Source organism: Aedes albopictus, chromosome 2 (assembly GCF_035046485.1).
Source record: "Aedes albopictus strain Foshan chromosome 2, AalbF5, whole genome shotgun sequence".
Taxonomy (NCBI): Eukaryota; Metazoa; Arthropoda; class Insecta; order Diptera; family Culicidae; genus Aedes; species Aedes albopictus.
The window spans coordinates 285416849-285435019 of NC_085137.1; the positions used below are offsets into that span (position 1 = coordinate 285416849).

The 18171-nt window shown below is 39.9% G+C and overlaps 1 protein-coding gene across 6 annotated transcripts in view; it reads left to right on the forward strand.

Annotated features, from left to right (window-relative positions):
• LOC109408902 (ras-related protein Rab-3) overlaps positions 1-8956 on the forward strand; it is a 29633-nt gene extending 20677 nt beyond the window's left edge. The window contains exons 1-5 of one of the 6 annotated variants that reach the window (XM_019682273.3): positions 168-384; positions 453-674; positions 748-866; positions 6584-6755; positions 6825-8956. In XM_019682273.3, coding sequence (XP_019537818.1) covers positions 346-384; positions 453-674; positions 748-866; positions 6584-6755; positions 6825-6971 — 699 coding nt within the window. In that variant the 5' untranslated portion in view covers positions 168-345 and the 3' untranslated portion in view covers positions 6972-8956. Of the gene's footprint in view, positions 1-167; positions 385-452; positions 675-747; positions 867-6583; positions 6756-6824 lie in introns of those variants that run through there. The other 5 variants (XM_062851989.1, XM_062851991.1, XM_062851990.1 and 2 more) reach the window with 5 other exon arrangements.
• The last annotated feature ends 9215 nt before the right edge of the window (positions 8957-18171 follow it).

The window sequence follows — 18171 nt, forward strand, 5'->3', positions numbered from 1 at the left end:
AGGAATGCAAAATCCATTATCGGCTCTGGACTCTGAACCTGCATATCCCAAATGGTAATTTGTTTCGTGCAATGGAAGAAAACATGTTGATAACACCCATTCACTAGCCGTACTATTATATACTTTGCAACTGCATATATACCAAACAGTATTGCGTTGCATGTCATAGTGCATACTTCACCTGTTACTTTGGCTCACGGTGGTGGTTTCCATCGCAAATCACTCACCTTTTATCAGTACGGGAAAGCGCTCGAGTGCACTGCATTCGATACAACGCCACCAACAGCTGGGACAATTTTCTTCCCACTTTGGACACGTTTTCGGTTAAACGCATCGAGTGACTGGATGCCAGTGAACTTTTTTCTGTATTGTTTAAATGATAATGTGCCGTTTGCAACCATTTTAAGATAAAACCAGTAATTTTTGATTTCCCACCAATATTTCTCCCACAGATGGCTGCCGGAGATCCAAAATGGCAAAAGGATGCGTCCGATCAAAACTTCGACTACATGTTCAAACTGCTCATCATCGGTAATTCCAGTGTTGGTAAAACGAGTTTTCTATTCCGATATGCCGATGATTCGTTTACGTCCGCCTTCGTCTCTACGGTTGGAATTGATTTCAAGGTGAAAACGGTGTTTCGGCATGATAAGAGGGTCAAACTTCAAATTTGGGTAAGACATTTGAGATTGTGCATTGCAGCACTCTGGATCTGACGTTCTCTTCATTTTTTTTATTGATATTTAGGACACTGCTGGACAGGAGCGATATCGAACAATCACCACTGCATATTATCGAGGTGCCATGGGATTTATTCTAATGTATGATATTACAAACGAAGAGAGCTTCAACTCTGTTCAAGATTGGTAAGTTATATGTTGTGAACTTCATGTTTGAATGTGTGTACATATTGCAGTCGTGTCTCCAACAATACGCTACAGTTACAACTTAGCTACGCTTAAAATATGATTTATTGTACACTGAAGTTTTTTTTTTACGACGATGGTACCGCGTAAAAAAACGTCGTAAAAAAGTCAAGTCATGGTAAATGTTATGTTATTACTATTTATTAACGACAGTTTACCATTATTGTGGCATTCGTGTCAACGGTAAATGTAGACCTGACTATTTTTCGCGGGTTTTTGAAAAAATCGCGGTTCTTACGACGTTTTTTTTAAATAACGCGTTTTTTTCACGTGGACCGCGTAAAAAAACTTCAGCATACACTCCCGATCAAAAATTGGGGGTCTCTTCCTCAAAAACATGTCATTTTGCAGGCCCATATCACCGCCAATTTGCGTCCGATTTCAAAACCCTAGGTCTCATCTAAAAGATAATAAGTCAAAGAAACTTTAAACGCGATAGAAATGAAACTTTTTCAAAAATGTTTGTATGTAAACTTAAGCTAAAGTTGCCAAATTTTCTAAAAAGTGAATATGAACTTACGGCTGTATCGTTGGAAATTGAGCTTGAGCTTGAGCTTGATTGACCGCCCGCAGTTGCTATTCCAGTATCGCCAGATCAGCTACACTCACACAAGGAACCAATGAGATAGCTGCTTATGACTAACAGGCATTTCAGTGTGTAAGCGTTGGTGGTCTTGTATTTTTAGGCGACAATGGCGCCTGCTGCGTCAAGTTGCAGGGTCAATGGGGAAGGGGAGGTAAGTGATGATTGCAATCACTTGTCCACATCAGGCCGTTGAATCCTCTGCGCCTGCACAAGGTCATGCCGATGTTGGTGTGTTGGTGGGAAACGTTTATTTTTGGCACATGGATCATGCATTGGTGCAAGGATGCCAGGCGTAAAGCGATAGATTGTGTGATGATTACTGTGAAGCGGCACAGTCCGCTTGGTTGCATAACTTGTAGGCGTTATATGAAAGTGATCCCAAGCTTTTGGCTGACACATCATATTGAGCGGTGACCCAAAACTTTCGGTCGATGACATCAAGATTCAATTTACTTAATAACATTTTTCCTAGATTTTTTAGCCAAGTTCGACCAAAAGCACCTCTTCTCTCCTCTTCTTGGCGTAACGTCCTCACTGGGACAAAGCCTGCTTCTCAGCTTAGTGTTCTATGAGCACTTCCACAGTTATTAACTGAGAGTTTCCTCTGCCAATGACCATTTTGCATGTGTATATCGTGTGGCAGGCACGAAGATACTCTATGCCCAAGGAAGTCAAGGAAATTTCCTTTACGAAAAGATCCTGGACCGACCGGGAATCGAACCCGTCAGCCTCAGCATGGTCATGCTAAATACCCGTGCGTCTACCGCCTCGGCTATATAAGCTAATAGAAAATAGGTTATATTACCGCTCTCATAAAGAAAAATGGTCAACCCAATTTCCAGCGACACTGCCATAAGTTTGTATTCATTTTTTAGAAAATTTTAGAAGTTTGGGTTTAGTTTCTATACAAATATATTTTTAAAATTTCACATATGTATATCATGTTCAAAGTTACTTTGTATTATTATTTTTTAAAAGAGATCCAGGGTTTTGAAATCGAACGCAAATTGACGGAGATATGGGCCTGAAAAAAATAACATGTTTTTGAGGGGGTGACCCCAAACTTTTGATCGGGAGTGTATCTGGAAAAATAGCAAATATTTAGAAGAAGTATAGTCATATAACCAAATAGTGTAGAAAGAATCAATCGGGAAGATCTATCAAGTTTTATCCCGATGAACCACCGCACCAAAATTTGTTCACTTTTGCTTGTAATAATGCATCTGTAGCAAAAGATCATTTATTGCTATCAATACGATTTTTTTTTTGAGTTTCTGAGTAGAAAAATGTGTCAAGGAACCCTTCGAATATTGCCGCGCCCATCAACTTCCGGCAGATACCATTACGACCGCATCATATTAATTGCCCTTTGCCGGCTAAAACAGTCGGCCAAGTATGTCTGAAATAGATGTGAAAACCTAAATCTAAAGGTTAAGTGCTTTTAAATGATATTTAAAGAGATAAATTTGTAAAAAAACAATCACTTGTTTTGGTGCCATTTGAACCCATGATTCCGTATCGCTAGTCCGGCGCACACTGGGGCAGGATTGAAAATACACGGAAAAAACCTCTAGCTCGTCGAGATGTCGAGATACGCACTTGGTGTCTTCAGAGAAAATATTTCTATGAACAAGGTCGATATTCTGAACGGTAGGATATTTTTCTTACGTTATTCGCATAAAAGTCCTATAAGTCATTTTGGCCATCTTTCATTTTAGCGGTATGGTGTCTTCGGCAAAGTTGTTCGGCTATTTATGCTAAAAAAGTTTGCCGAAGACGTCAAATTTCCAAAGCCTACTGTTCTTGAGATATTAGTCGTTTTATAAAATACCTACCTAAAATCGAGTTTTTTCATTAAATTACGTTTGTAAACAAATTTAATGTCCGTTTTCGAGTTATAATAATGAAAAATACTAAAATAAAACATATGTAAAATAAATTAGTTGGAAAAAACAAAATATGCATTGACTTTTCATAGAAAGTTCCTGAAAATCACGCAAAATGTATATAGGACGTTCTTGCAGTCGGGCAAGTTCGGGCAAGTTTTTTCATCGGCGATCATCTAAAATATACATAAGCTTTCATGTAAATTTTTTTCACCGACATGATATTTGATGATTTTTTTTAAATAGCGTTCAAAATTTACTGTTTTGTGTGAATTAGTACAACATTTTTGCACATATTTTACCATGTTGTATGTTGCCAAGTGAACCATCAGAAGTATAAATGCAATCTAGTTACAGATTTGGTCATATTTAAGCTCAATTTGTTCATATTTAAGACAATTTGTAAAACACAAAAATGTCCGAAACGCCAATAAAAGTGAGTTTTTAGATCATTGAACACACAAAAAATATTTCTATTAAATAAAATTATGTAAAATAATGATAAAACCAAGGCTAAACGGCGTGTTTAGGACATTTTTGTGTTTTACAATTTGTTTGGAGCTTAAATATGACTAAACCTGTAACTAGATTGCATTTATACTTCTCATGGTTCACTTGGAAACATACGACATGGTAAAATATGTACAAAAATGTTGTACTAATTCACACAAAACAGTATACTTTGAACGCTATTTAAAAAAAATCATCAAATATCATGTCGGTGAAAAAAATTTACATGAAAGCTTATGTATTTTTTAGAAGATCGCCGATGAAAAAACTTGCCCGAACTTGCCCGACTGCAAGAACGTCCTATATACATTTTGCGTGATTTTCAGGAACTTTCTATGAAAAGTCAATGCATATTTTGTTTTTTCCAACTAATTTATTTTACATATGTTTTATTTTAGTATTTTTCATTATTATAACTCGAAAACGGACATTAAATTTGTTTACAAACGTAATTTAATGAAAAAATTCGATTTTAGGTAGGTATTTTATAAAACGACTAATATCTCAAGAACAGTAGGCTTTGGAAATTTGACGTCTTCGGCAAACTTTTTTAGCATAAATAGCCGAACAACTTTGCCGAAGACACCATACCGCTAAAATGAAAGATGGCCAAAATGACTTATAGGACTTTTATGCGAATAACGTAAGAAAAATATGCTACCGCTCAGAATATCGACCTTGTTCATAGAAATATTTTCTCTGAAGACACCAAGTACGTATCTCGACATCTCGATGAGCTAGAGGTTTTTTCCGTGTATTTTCAATCCTGCCCCAGTGTGCGACGGCCAAAGACGCTATTTTGAACTTGTGTATTTGTTTTCAACGAATAATAACTATTTTACAAATTGAATGTGGGCCGAATATTGAGGGCATTTTTTTCACTACGTACCCAAATCTTGGCCCAAAGTGACGTCAAAAACAGCGATAAAAAGACGTCAAAAACATTTCTTGCGTAAGAACCAGAAAGAACGAACAGGAAGAAAGATTTTGTGTGCGGTGACTATAAATATATAACACAATAATAGGGTTGCGTTGTTTTCGCTACTAAATTAAGAAAGAACTTTAGTTAATGTGATTTATTTAGTTTTCTGAAAATTTGGCTCCGAAAATGTAATTTAAAAGTAAGATTGGTGAACAAACAGAGATAATACTTCAGCAGAAATATTGAAAAAAATGGAAAAATTAGTGGTTCTAGTGCATGGAAAGCAATAGGCCAACGTTGTATCCACTAATAGGCCAATTTTTGTACCATAGACCAACGTTGCAAACCATCGCATCAAATCTTTTCAACTTAAGTAAATTTTTGAATAAACACGCCATTTAACCTTGGTTTTATCATTATCCTATACAATCTATTTAATAGGAATATTTTTTTGTGTGTTCAATGATCTACAAACTAATTTCAGTTGGCGTTTTGGACATTTTTGTGTTTTACAATTTGTTTGAAGCTTAAAAATAACTAAACCTGTGACTAGGTTGCATTTATACTTCTCAAGGTTCACTTGGCATCATATAACATGGTAATATATCTGCAAAAATGTTATACTAATTCACACAAAACAGTAAACTTTGAACGCAATCTAAAAAAAATCATGAAATATCATGTCGGTGAAAACAATTTACATGAAAGCTATGTATTTTACGGTGCTTGCCGATGAAAAAACTTGCCCGAACTTGCCCGACTGCAAGAACGTCCTATATACATTTTGCGTGATTTTCAGGAACTTTCCATAAAAAAATCAATGCATATTTTGCTTCCTTCCAACTTATTTCTTTGATATATGTTTTATTTTAGTATTTTTCATTATTATAACTCGAAAACGGACATTAAATTTGTTTACAAACGTAATTTAATGAAAAAAATCGATATTAGGTAGGCATTTTATAAAACGGTTAATATCTCAAGAATAGTAGGCTTTAGAAATTTGACGTCTTCGGAAAACTTTTTTAGCATAAATAGCCGAACAACTTTGCCGAAGACACCATATCGCTAAAATGAAAGATGGCTAAAATGACTTATAGGACTTTTATGCGAATAACGTAAGAAAAATATGCTACCATTCAGAATATCGACCTTGTTCATAGCAATATTTTCTCTGAAGACACCAAGTGTGGACCTCGACATCCCGACGAGCTGGAGGTTTTTTCCGTGTACATTTTTTCAATCCTGCCCCAGTGTGGGTCGGTGTAAGCTCATAATGCGTTGAGCGCTCAACGCGGTCGGTGCTGAGTTGCAATATTATTTTTTTTTTCTTGCAATTACGTATCATATTTCTATTTTATACTACTAATTTCAGTATCATAATGCCCAATTGTTTCGCCCTGGTATATTATGCAACTGAAATGAGTTGCATAAAGAAAAATAGTTGCATAATGTCCATTATGTAACTCATTTGAGTTGCATTATGAACATTATGCAACTCAAATGAGTTGCATAATGAAACAAATCATTTGGTATTTATCCAACTCGACAAGCCTCGTTGGATAAATGTACGACTCTTGCTGAAAAAAATCAACTTTTTGCAACTCGTTACATAGATAACTATTACAATAAATTATAAATAGTGTTTGACTGCTTTTCAATTTGAATATATGCTGAACATTACAATTATGTACGATAAAGAGATTTGGCAGTGATACAACATTTCAATTCAACATTTATTTTCTCGAAACAGGGTAACACAAATCAAAACGTACTCCTGGGACAACGCACAAGTCATTCTCGTTGGAAACAAGTGCGATATGGAAGATGAGCGCGTAATATCGTTCGAACGCGGTAAGCAACTGGCAGACCAGCTGGGCGTTGAATTTTTTGAAACGTCCGCTAAAGAAAATGTGAATGTGAAGGTGAGTTGATCCAGAAATTGTCTATGTCTTTGAATAAGCGGGAATAACGTTTTAACTTTCTTTTCACAGAATGTATTTGAAAGACTAGTGGATATTATCTGCGATAAAATGTCGGAGAGCTTAGATTCCGATCCAACACTTGTGGCAGGAGGTCCCAAAGGCCAACGGCTAACGGATCAGCCGCAGGGTCCACCAAACGCCAATTGTAACTGCTAAAAATCACTTTGTAGCGTTCAATCAACACCGAGTCGAATAAAGAAGCATACGATTATATTGCTACTAGGATATCCACCCTCTTTATCGCTGAAAAACAACCAGAAAACAAAGACATCCAACTACGTACGTGGTACATTAGAGAAATTGGAAGCATTTTGGATTGGAAGAATTGTTCATATCGTAAAGCATAATGGCGTTGTCTTTTCCGTTGCTCTAAAATTTGTTAGAAAAAAATTAAGATCGTTTAACTGTGGGGTAGGCATATTAGGTTCGACAATTTGAGGTTCAAAATCACACCAGGTGGTCTGGAATTCTGTAAGAATGGTTGTCATTTTTGTCTGGAGCAGAATGTCTACAAATATTATTGGAACAAACTGATAATGTCAGTTAGTGAATTAACCAATAGGATGTAGCAAAATCGGAAAGTTTTGTTAGTAGACGGAGCACTCATTTACAAACACAGTTCGAATATCTAGGTATGTTGTTCTAGTGTAGACAATAAACATAAGCGAAAGTTGTGGACGTTCTGTGGACCGAAGTGCAAAAATTTGGGCCATATTGGATTTATGTTGCAGCTCCTGACACGCAAAACATCAGTATTAAACATAACGGAAATAATCCGGAATGCGTTACAATCAGCTACCAATTCTCAGCATTATTTAGATCAGCAAAAAATGGAAGCATGGTGTGTCAAACTAAGATGATTTTTCATGTTTTATTTTTATTTTTTCAAAATACGCAGTCAATTGATTTAAAGAAAGCAAAATAACTAGCAGCATTCCTTGACATACGACAAACCTCATCAAAAATTAGTTGAGTAGATGAAATTCAGCGTAACGAGCATACATTACAAAAACAATTTGCCGATGGTGTAAATAATTTCCTTCATAGCATCGCTCATCATGACAAACGATCATTTTTGTTCGAACATGTTGTAGGAACCCATGTGGGTGAATCTTCCGAGTAATCTGCATCTATCTAATAAATAAAACAAGATAAAACTAACGACATCGACAGATTCACCAAAGATACAAATAGACATACACGTGCATATTGCAGCATAACGAACCTTTTTCGTCGAACTTTGAAAAGTACTGTGAGTTATACGTTCAAAAAAGATGGATAAATGGTATTAGAAAAAAAAAAAAAAACGAATTACAGCAACTGAATGATGTTCTTAATGTATCCATCATTTTCATGCATGTTTTTTCATTGTGTAATGGAGTTTAAAATAAAGGGATTCATCTAAACAAATATAAAATCGAAATCATCTGCATGTGCCTACGATAGCTGAGAGATGTTCTCCGACAAACTGAATTCAATTTGGCCATCGTTTTTTCCTGAGCAGGAAAAATCGGTTTTGAGACTTTCTCTGTTGTTGTTAGTGCTTTTCTTCACCCATGATATGGCGAGTAAGCTACGCTCCACTGGTTTCCAACAGAAAAATAATATGTCTGTCTGCAAAATTCTGTTAACTTAAAAACAGAAATTGATCTGGAAAGAACATTTATTGTATGAGTCGCACAGAATAACTGCTTCACAGCGTTTTGTAATTGTAAAGCATTTCCGTTATTTTTAGTTGGTTCATTCGCTACAACACACTTACAGACAGGAGTTATGCGTCGGAAATCTTGTTAACTATAAATGCACTACTGTAAATCATTTAGAACGGATATTACAAATTTGTTCCCAAACACAAACAAAATAAACAGCGGAAAATATTTTGTACAGGATTAATTCTTACACAAATTTATTCAACACACATATTATTTTTTTTATCAAACCCCCTTAAAGTAAATTCGAATCTAATATGTACACTAACAACTAATTTGCCCATAACTTAATCAATGAAAGAAAACAATTAACGTATAAACGTACTACAAAACAAACAAAATTAAAGTAATTATCATTATTGTTGTAATAAATAAACTATATATACAGACTAATAAGCAGAGAAATATAACGAAAATCCATACCAAAAAATAGACTGAGTTATTTATTTATTTCACATTCGTCCTTAAGCAGAAGTATGGCAAGAATGCTGGTAAAATATAGATTTATTCCATCGTGTTTACCGTAAAACGTTTTGTAATCTTTAAATGAACTAGGCCATCTCTTATTTTGCAATAATTGAAAATGGTAAAAGTTTTACTCTGGAAAATAATTGTTTGGCTAAATGATGATCGTACCAAATTTTAAGTATTTCAAGTCTTAGTGGTCATTCAAATGACTAAGCCAGACAGCAGTGGGCTGTCCAGTATCCACTGAAATGACAACAAGAACTAGTTGCAACTGATCAACTGGAATTGAATGAATTCCTGCGAAAGTCACTTGCTAGCACCGGAAACGCTAACGCGCGCTGAAAAGACTACGAGAACTGAAAAGCAGGATTGTAGGCCGAATCAAATGTGAAAACATCACCCTCAAGGCTTAGTGGCCCTTCAAAAGGCCTAAACTTCCCAAACATTGCAAATTGGGCATAAAAAAATAACTTTCTGAATACAAGACTCTATGTGGCAATCGATGGCTCATTCGAAAGCAAATTTTCTCATGAATTGATTGGTGACTGATTCATGTACAGGCCACTGCTCTAAAATGAGTAATAGAGTTCGTTTTACCTCAGTTCACCCTAAAATTTGAGTATTTCCGTTGTTTTACGGCATCTATTGTGATTTTAGTAATTATTCCGCTGGGCCCTCATCGCCCCAAATTCATTGAGTAACGTTACACACAAGACGTTATTAGGTTATTTTGACGTTAAGAGGTTGAAATTTTAGGGCATTTTGGGGTCATTTAGGCAGAGGTATATTTCCAAAGTAAATTTTCTTCTTTTTTTAAATTTTGTAATGAAATTTTTCGTGATAATAACTGAATAAACAATCGAATACACAAGGATTATTTCTAATGAAACTATTTTTCGCGACGTTGGTATCAAAGTATTGATGATTTTTGAATTTTTACACAAACAAATTGGAGAAATTCCCTACTAAATATCACCGATTCCAAATACTTCCAAACGATCAGCGACAGCTTTAATACTCCAAAAATTGTTCCTGAATAAAACTGTTTTATTTATTTTGTAAATTAAATTCAATTACATTGTTTATTGACCATTACAAAAGCCCATGACATCATTGTAAATTTAATTTTTCGTGGATTTTGCCACCTCTCGCACTTTCTTCTTGGTGTTCTTCATAAGGTTTTGGACAACCGTTCCGACGACGGTTTTGCTTGGGTTGACCCAGTTTTTCTTGAACTTGGTGGCGTCCTCTGCTCCTCTATCCTATTTCCGTACTTTCCCTTTCATCAAAGTTAACTATTTCTCAACGAGCCATATTTGCGGGCAATTTAGAGGATTCATTGCCTTTTCCACAAATTGAACATTATTTTCTTCATACCAGTCAAAGATGTCACGCGCATAGTGACAGGATGCTAAATCCGGTCAAAATAATGTAGGAACCTTTGTGCTTTCAGATGAGTGGCAGAATAAGTTTCTGGAGACATTCCTTCCGGTATATTTCGACGTTCATACTTGGAACTGTGAAAAAGGTGACGATTTCATACCACATTGACAAATTGCTTGCCAAACTAACACATTTTCCCAATTTTTACGCAAAAAACAATTTCTCCTAATTCGGAACATTCGTGCCACGCTTCACAGTGAAAAACTGTGCCCCTGAAAGTGCCTTGTATTCCAATTTGACATACGTTTCATCATCCATTATTATGCACATGTAATTTTTACTCAAAACATCGTCGTACAGTTTACAAGCCCGAATTTTTACATAATCCGCCAGAATTTGACTGCGTTTTGGACAACTCTGTTTTGGGTAGGTCTTCAGGGAATAACGCACCTTGGCGCGCTTAACCATATCAACAGTCGTTCCACACTTTTTTACGCAATCTCTGATCGATACCTCTTATTTTCCTTTAACGATTTTGCAAATTTTGCTGTCCAAATTTGACTTGGACACACCTGTTTTTTGCCGTGTCCGGGTGAGTCTTTCAGTGTGTTATGCATACCGAAACGTTTGATAGCGTTTTGGACAACATAAACCCTAACACATTCAACTTTTGCTAATTTTCTTAGCGATGATCATTTTTATAGCAGTACCTATTCACAATCGATTTTCGCTTCTCTTCCGTAAACCCTCGCATTGCTTCGCTTGAGGAAAAACTTTAACTTTTAATGAAGGTTATCGTTTGTTTACAACGTTTGCAACACATAGACACATAGCAGTTGTCAAAATAAGGTATAGTTTTTTTAATACAGAGCCTCAAAGGTGTACTCATAATTAACGATACAGTCCTTATATTGTTTGGCCATAGCCACATAGATGGGAGGTGACGACAGCATATAGTTTTAGAGCTTAGTTTGTCCCAACTCCCCTAAAATTTTGTGTTTATTACTTTTAAGTTAAAACAGCTTTAAATTGAAGCATCATTTCATGATAAGAGTGCATATTGACCAAGAGCTAGCTAGTAGTGTTAATGCATCCTGAAGAATTTGGAAATTTATGATATCATGGGGCATAGATCTGCTCTTCATACACTGATAATCACCTAAAAGTATGCAATGCCCTTGTAATGTCATGTTATTAAACCGACTGTGTTCAGAATTTGTTAAAATAAATTTCTGAAACAGGCTTTAAATCTTGCTGTAATCTTGTGTCGTCCATACGTGAATCATCCATTTTCCAATTTTTATGGAAATTTTCCCACGATTCTTTCCTACGTTGTGTGATTCAATTTGACTGAACGATCTTTGGTGGAACGTCCGGCCATGGCGGAGATATGGATAACACTAATCTTTATTTATTGAGCTACAGATGGGGTCACTATACATAGATAAAGTAACACATTATATACATCGGTGGGGCAATATATTTGCGTCTATGAGGCTATGGTCAAACAATATTTTCCTTTTTCAATGTTTGGTATCGGTGATATCAACACTCAGGTAGGCCAGTAGAAGGAATAAACGAAGTCGGTCTACAAAGCATCGATTTCGCTGCCTCCAAAAACATGGTCATACGTAGCACCTTTTTGGGGCTGTGTTTTATTACGTAAGGGAATTATCACGACTAAGAAACACGGAAGTTCTACAAGAAGCTCAACGCATCCCGCAAAGGCTTCTTGCCGAAGAAAAAGATGGAAACAGCAATACGACGACGACGACGACCAAGGCAGGGGAAGAATTGACTACGTCAATTCAGCAGGGTGCTCCCTGCTGAATTGACGTAGCCAATTCTACGAGCTAACTCCCACGTTGAGGAAAGTTTAGGATGCTATCCAGCAGACCGCCGCTCGACAATGAACCAGATCTTCACCACACAAAACTATGGAAAACCATGGACGAGAACGGCTTTTCCGGGAAACTCACTAGGCTGATGAAAGCGAATGGACGGTGTTAAAAACTGCGTAAGAATTTCGGGGGATCTGTCTAGTTCGTTCGAATCTCTCCGGGGACGTCGACTCTCATGCTTGCAACATCGCTCTGGTAGGTAAAATGCGACAAGCCGGGCTCAACAGTCGGGGTACGATTTTCACAAAATCCGGTCGATTTGTGTGCTTTGCGGATGACATAGACATTATCGTCAGAACATTTGGAACGGTGGCAGAACTGCACACCCGCCTGAAACGCGAAGCAGCAAAGGTCGGACTGTAGGTGAATGCGTAAAAAACAAAATACAGTGGTACAAATTCGTTTAACCCTCAGAGCCCCAGGACAAACTTTTTATTTTTAATCGGCTGATACTCAGGATCTGAAAAATATAAAAATAAGCGGATTTCACTATGATCGATGGGAACAGTTGTACTTCATGCAAGGGTAGTTGTCAAACCGGAAGTCCATGCTTGAACCTGATTTTGCACCGGAAATAAGTGTTTGGCGATATGTTGTACAGCTGCCTTTAGGCTACTTTTTCAATAATTCGCTGTTAATTCTCGGTAGATCAATCAAGGTGGAATCTAAATCAGGCCGTAAATTTCTTAGCGAAGCGTGCTTTTACAAATTGAAATCAATTTTGAAAATTGGGACAGAAAACGATAAACGCCTAAAAGTATGCAATGATCTAGTTATAATTCATTGGCTAAAAGTATGACCCGTGTTTGAATTTTAGGTGGATTAATCACATGAGTGATACTTTTAAAAGAAGGGCTCGAATATACAAAACAAATTCTTCATAGACACCAAACTTCTAAAATCATCGTTTCAGGTGCAAAATGATTATGATCACGAAATTTGGTCTTAGGGAGTCCTACCAGAAGTACACTCCTGGGACCAAGTTTCAGATGCAACTCATGCTAGAAAGCAGCCTCAGCATTGTATGCTTGCGTTAGCCTACCATTTCAAGTTGTTAAAGATTTCAGAATTATTATAAAATACCAGATTCATAGACGACTCGCCAAAACATTGCCCCAGGGAACACTTATTTCCGGTGCAAAAACAGGATCAAACATGGACTTCCGGCTTGACAACTACTCTTACATGAAGTACAACTCTTCCCATCGATCATAGTAAAAACCGCTTATTTTTATATTTTACAGATCCAGAGTATCAGACGATTAAAAAAAAGAAGTTTGTCCTGGGGCTTTGAGGGTTAAACGCACTTGATTTATTAACGGCAAACTTTACTTGAAGGGCATCTGTGTTTTATTGGTATATATTTTGACAGACATCCACGTAATATACTATCTGCACGAGTAACGAGGAATTCTTTTCAATTCGTTTTATTTTTATAAAAGAATAACTACATACATAATTCCTGGAGGAAAATTCGTTTAAACGCACTTTTTTCATTTTTTTTTCATAATTGTGATTGGCAAATTATTTCATTATTTTTGATATCCATATGCATTTCTACGAGTATGTACTATTGCAAGTGATACTTAGAACGTTATTATCATAAATTTTAATATGTAGCAACATACAGAGAATGTTTTGAGAAGTATATGCGTTTAAACGAATTAGTACCACTGTACATGCTGGCAGGCGGAACCGAACACTAGCGGGTCCAGCGGGTCACGGCACAACAGCATCCACAAAAAACAACTTAACCCTCCTATGATGTTAGAATGTTCACACCACGATGGCGCAGTGCATGTTCAGCGTGCCTGTCTGTTTCATATTGACCCCAACATCTTACTAGGGTTAAACTCATGCAATACAACGGAGATGTTGCAGTATACGTAAAGTATGGGGAAAGGTATAGTAGATGACTCAAAAACATGCATTGTTCTATTACATAAATTAATTGACATTGTTCAAAAAAAAAATCGAGCAATTGGGGGCTGAGCATGGAAATCATACAGGTTAATTAGTTTGTATGCTGATTATATTGGATGAACCCATTAACTACCATCCGCCTCCTACACCATCATCTGCTGCTCTAAATAGTTAGATAGTGCCTCTTAAAATTCAAAGCGGAAAATGCCAGAGGTATTGCCCCGAACAATTTTTCAGCACCTAAAATGTGACACGTTTGCGAATTCGGCCATTCAGCCGAAGGTCATTAGGCCGAAGGTCATTAGGCCGAAGTTCTTCGAGGAAATTTCCTTTACCAAAAGTTCCTTTGAATCCGTCATCTTCCGCATGAAATTTTCCTTCTTTTGAACAACGGTCGTTCGTTCTGGTATCATTGCTAACATATGTAGCTGTAGACGCTGAAACAGCTGATATTTAAAAAAAATCCTTCTTTTAAACAGGCTATTCTTTCCAATTTCATTGTTAAAATAGTTTTTGACAATAATTGTTGAAAATGGTAAAAGCAACATTCGGCCTAATGGCCTTCGGCCTAAAGATCTTTGGCCTAATGATCCTGCATCGTCTGATGGATAAGCATCTAATTAGCTGCATATTGGGCTAAACATTGCATTTAAGCAGCACTAAAGGCGCATAACAGCATGATGGGAACAAGGGGTTGCGACCAATGGTGGGCCCTCAGCAGCCACAGAGCAGGGCGATCCTAGGAGAGGACCCTCCTTGGACAAAGGTAGAGCGGAAGAGGAAGAAGAAGGTGAATCCGCAGGCAGAAGTGCAGGTCGCCAAGCCAAGGCGTAGGAAGGCAGGTGCCAGGCGCGAAAAAGGTGACGCTATCGTCATCAAGACCGAACAGTCGAAATACTCGGACGTCTTGAAGGCGATGAGGTGCGACACCAAGCTCGAGGGTCTTGGAGCCGACGTACGCAGTATCAGACGTACTCGTACGGGCGAAATGATCCTGGAGCTTAAGCGCGAGAAGGATCACAAGGGCGCCGCCTACAAGAGGCTGGCAGAAGAGGTCCTTGGCGATGGAGTGGAGGTGAGGGCTCTTACGCATGAGGCGACTCTGAAGGTCAAAGACCTAGACGAGATCACCGAAGCGGAAGAGCTCGTCACGGCACTGCGGCAACAGTGCGATGTTCAGGTGGCCGCCACAGCCGTCAGGCTGCGGAAGGGGCCAGCAGGGACACAGATAGCTCTGGTTCAGCTACCTGTGGCGGACGTTAAAAAGTCCGTTAAAGTAGGGCGGATAAAGGTGGGCTGGTGCGTATGTCCTTTGACATTCCACGAGCCACCAGAGGTTTGCTTTAGGTGTCTGGAACCAGGACACAAGTCGTGGGACTGCAAAGGCCCCGACAGGCGCAAACTGTGTAGGCGATGCGGCGCTGAAGGTCATAAGGCCCAAAGCTGCACGAGTCCGCCCATCTGCATGATCTGTACCGGGAAAACCTCGAAAAACAGACATACGATGGGTGGTCCAGGGTGCCCGGCCTTTAAGAAAGCCGCAGTGAACAACAAATCACAGTGCAGGTAACGCAGCTGAACCTGAACCACTGTGATGCGGCTCAGCAACTGCTTTGTCAGGCGGTTTCTGAGTGGGAGACGGATATCGCCATCATTTCGGACCCATACCGAGTACCCGCCGACAATGGCAACTGGGCCTCGGATGGGACCAGGAAAATGGCGGCGATATGGACGACGGGTGAATACCCCGTGCAGGAGTTGGTGTCTACTACCTATGAGGGCTTCGTGGTCGCCAAAGTAAACGGGGTCTTCTTCTGTAGCTGTTATGCGCCTCCGCGGTGGCCGATCGAGCGGTTCACGCAAATGCTGGACCACTTATCGACCGTGCTAACAGGGCGAAGGCCGGTGGTAATAGCGGGTGATTTTAATGCCTGGGCTGTGGAATGGGAAAGTCGTTTCACGAACCAGCGGGGTCAGATCCTGCTAGAAACACTGGCCATCTTAGATGTCGACTTGGCTAACGTCGGTACCAAGAGTACCTATAGTCGAAATGGAGCGGAGTCAATTATTGACGTGACCTTTTGTAGTCCTGGCCTAACAAGTAGTCCAAACTGGAGAGTAGATGATGGCTACACTCACAGCGACCACCTGGCGGTTCGCTACAGTATCGACTACAACAACAGCAGACAGCGGATAGAAGAAGAGGCGGCTAGGCCTAGGCCAAGCCCTCGTAGGTGGAAGACATCATACTTCGACGAAGAGGTATTTAGGGAAGCGCTCCGCCGTGAGCGAAACTTACTCGGTTTAGACGGCGACGAGCTGGTAGCGGTGCTCTCACGTGCGTGTGATGCGACCATGCCTAGGCGAGTCCACCCTAGAAATGGGAGGCCACCGGCTTACTGGTGGACCGACGCGATTGCGGACCTGCGCCACGCCTGCCTACGGGCTAGGCGGCGGATGCAGCGGGCACGATCAGAGGAAGAGCGAAACGAACGGCGGGTGGTGTTCGCCGCTGCAAAAGCTGCGCTCAAGACCGAGATAAGAGCAAGCAAAAAGGCCTGCTTTGAGGGTCTCTGTCAGAGTGCCAATACGAACCCGTGGGGTGATGCCTACAGGATCGTTATGGCCAAGACGAGAGGTGTGATGGCTCCTACAGAGCAATCTCCAGAGATGTTGAAGGGGATCATTGGAGGACTTTTTCCGCGTCATGATCCTAGTCCTTGGCCTCCTTTCGTAGGACAGCCGGAGACTGGGGCTGGCGATGAGGAAAGGGTCACCGATGTGGAACTTGCGGGGATAGCTAAGTCCCTTAGCGTAGGTAAGGCCCCAGGTCCGGACGGAGTTCCGAACCTGGCCTTAAAAGTAGCTATTGCAGAAGCTCCCGAGATGTTCAGGTCTGCTATGCAGAAATGCCTGGACGAGGGAGTTTTCCCAGAAGCTTGGAAGAGGCAGAGCCTGGTACTATTGCCAAAGGCGGGGAAACCACCCGGAGACCCGTCGGCATATAGACCAATATGCTTGATTGACACGGCGGGGAAGGTGCTCGAAAAGATCATCCTCAATAGAATGTTGAAGTTCACTGAGGGCGTAAATGGTCTCTCGAGTAACCAGTATGGCTTCCGGAAGGGGAGGTCCACCGTAGACGCTATCTTGTCGGTTACAAAAACCGCCGAGAAAGCACTCGAGCCTAAGAGGAGGGGAATTCGCTTCTGCGGGGTAGTGACTCTGGATGTAAGGAATGCATTTAATAGCGCCAGTTGGGCTGCTATTGCCGATGCGCTCCTGCGTCTGGGGATACCGGAGTACTTGTACAAGATTCTCGGAAGCTACTTCCAGAATCGCGTACTAGTCTACGACACGGAGGTGGGTCGGAAGTGCTTTCACATAACCTCAGGAGTCCCGCAAGGTTCCATCCTGGGTCCGGTGTTATGGAATGTCATGTACGACGAGGTGTTGAGGTTAGAGTACCCAGTGGGAGTGGTGATTGTTGGATTTGCCGACGATATTACGCTCGAAGTCTACGGTGAAACGATCGAGGAGGTGAAGTTGACTACCGACCACTCGATCAAGGTTGTGGAGGCGTGGATGCGGTCCAGAAAACTGGAGCTGGCTCACCACAAGACAGAGGTGACGGTTGTTAACAACATGCAGTCGGCGCAGCAGACGGAGATCAGTGTAGGAGAGTGCACCATCCTGTCGAAGCGCTCTGTCAAGCACTTGGGCGTGATGATCGACGATAAGCTTACCTTCGGTAGCCATGTCGATTATGCCTGTAAAAGAGCCTCCACAGCTATTGCGGCACTGTCCCGGATGATGTCCAATAGCTCAGTGGTGTACGCCAGTAAGCGCAAGCTTCTGGCTAGTGTTGCTACGTCCATACTTAGGTATGGCGGCCTGGCGTGGGGTACCGCGCTAAGTACTGAATGCTACCGACGGAAGCTGGAAAGTACTTACAGGCTTATGTGTCTGAGG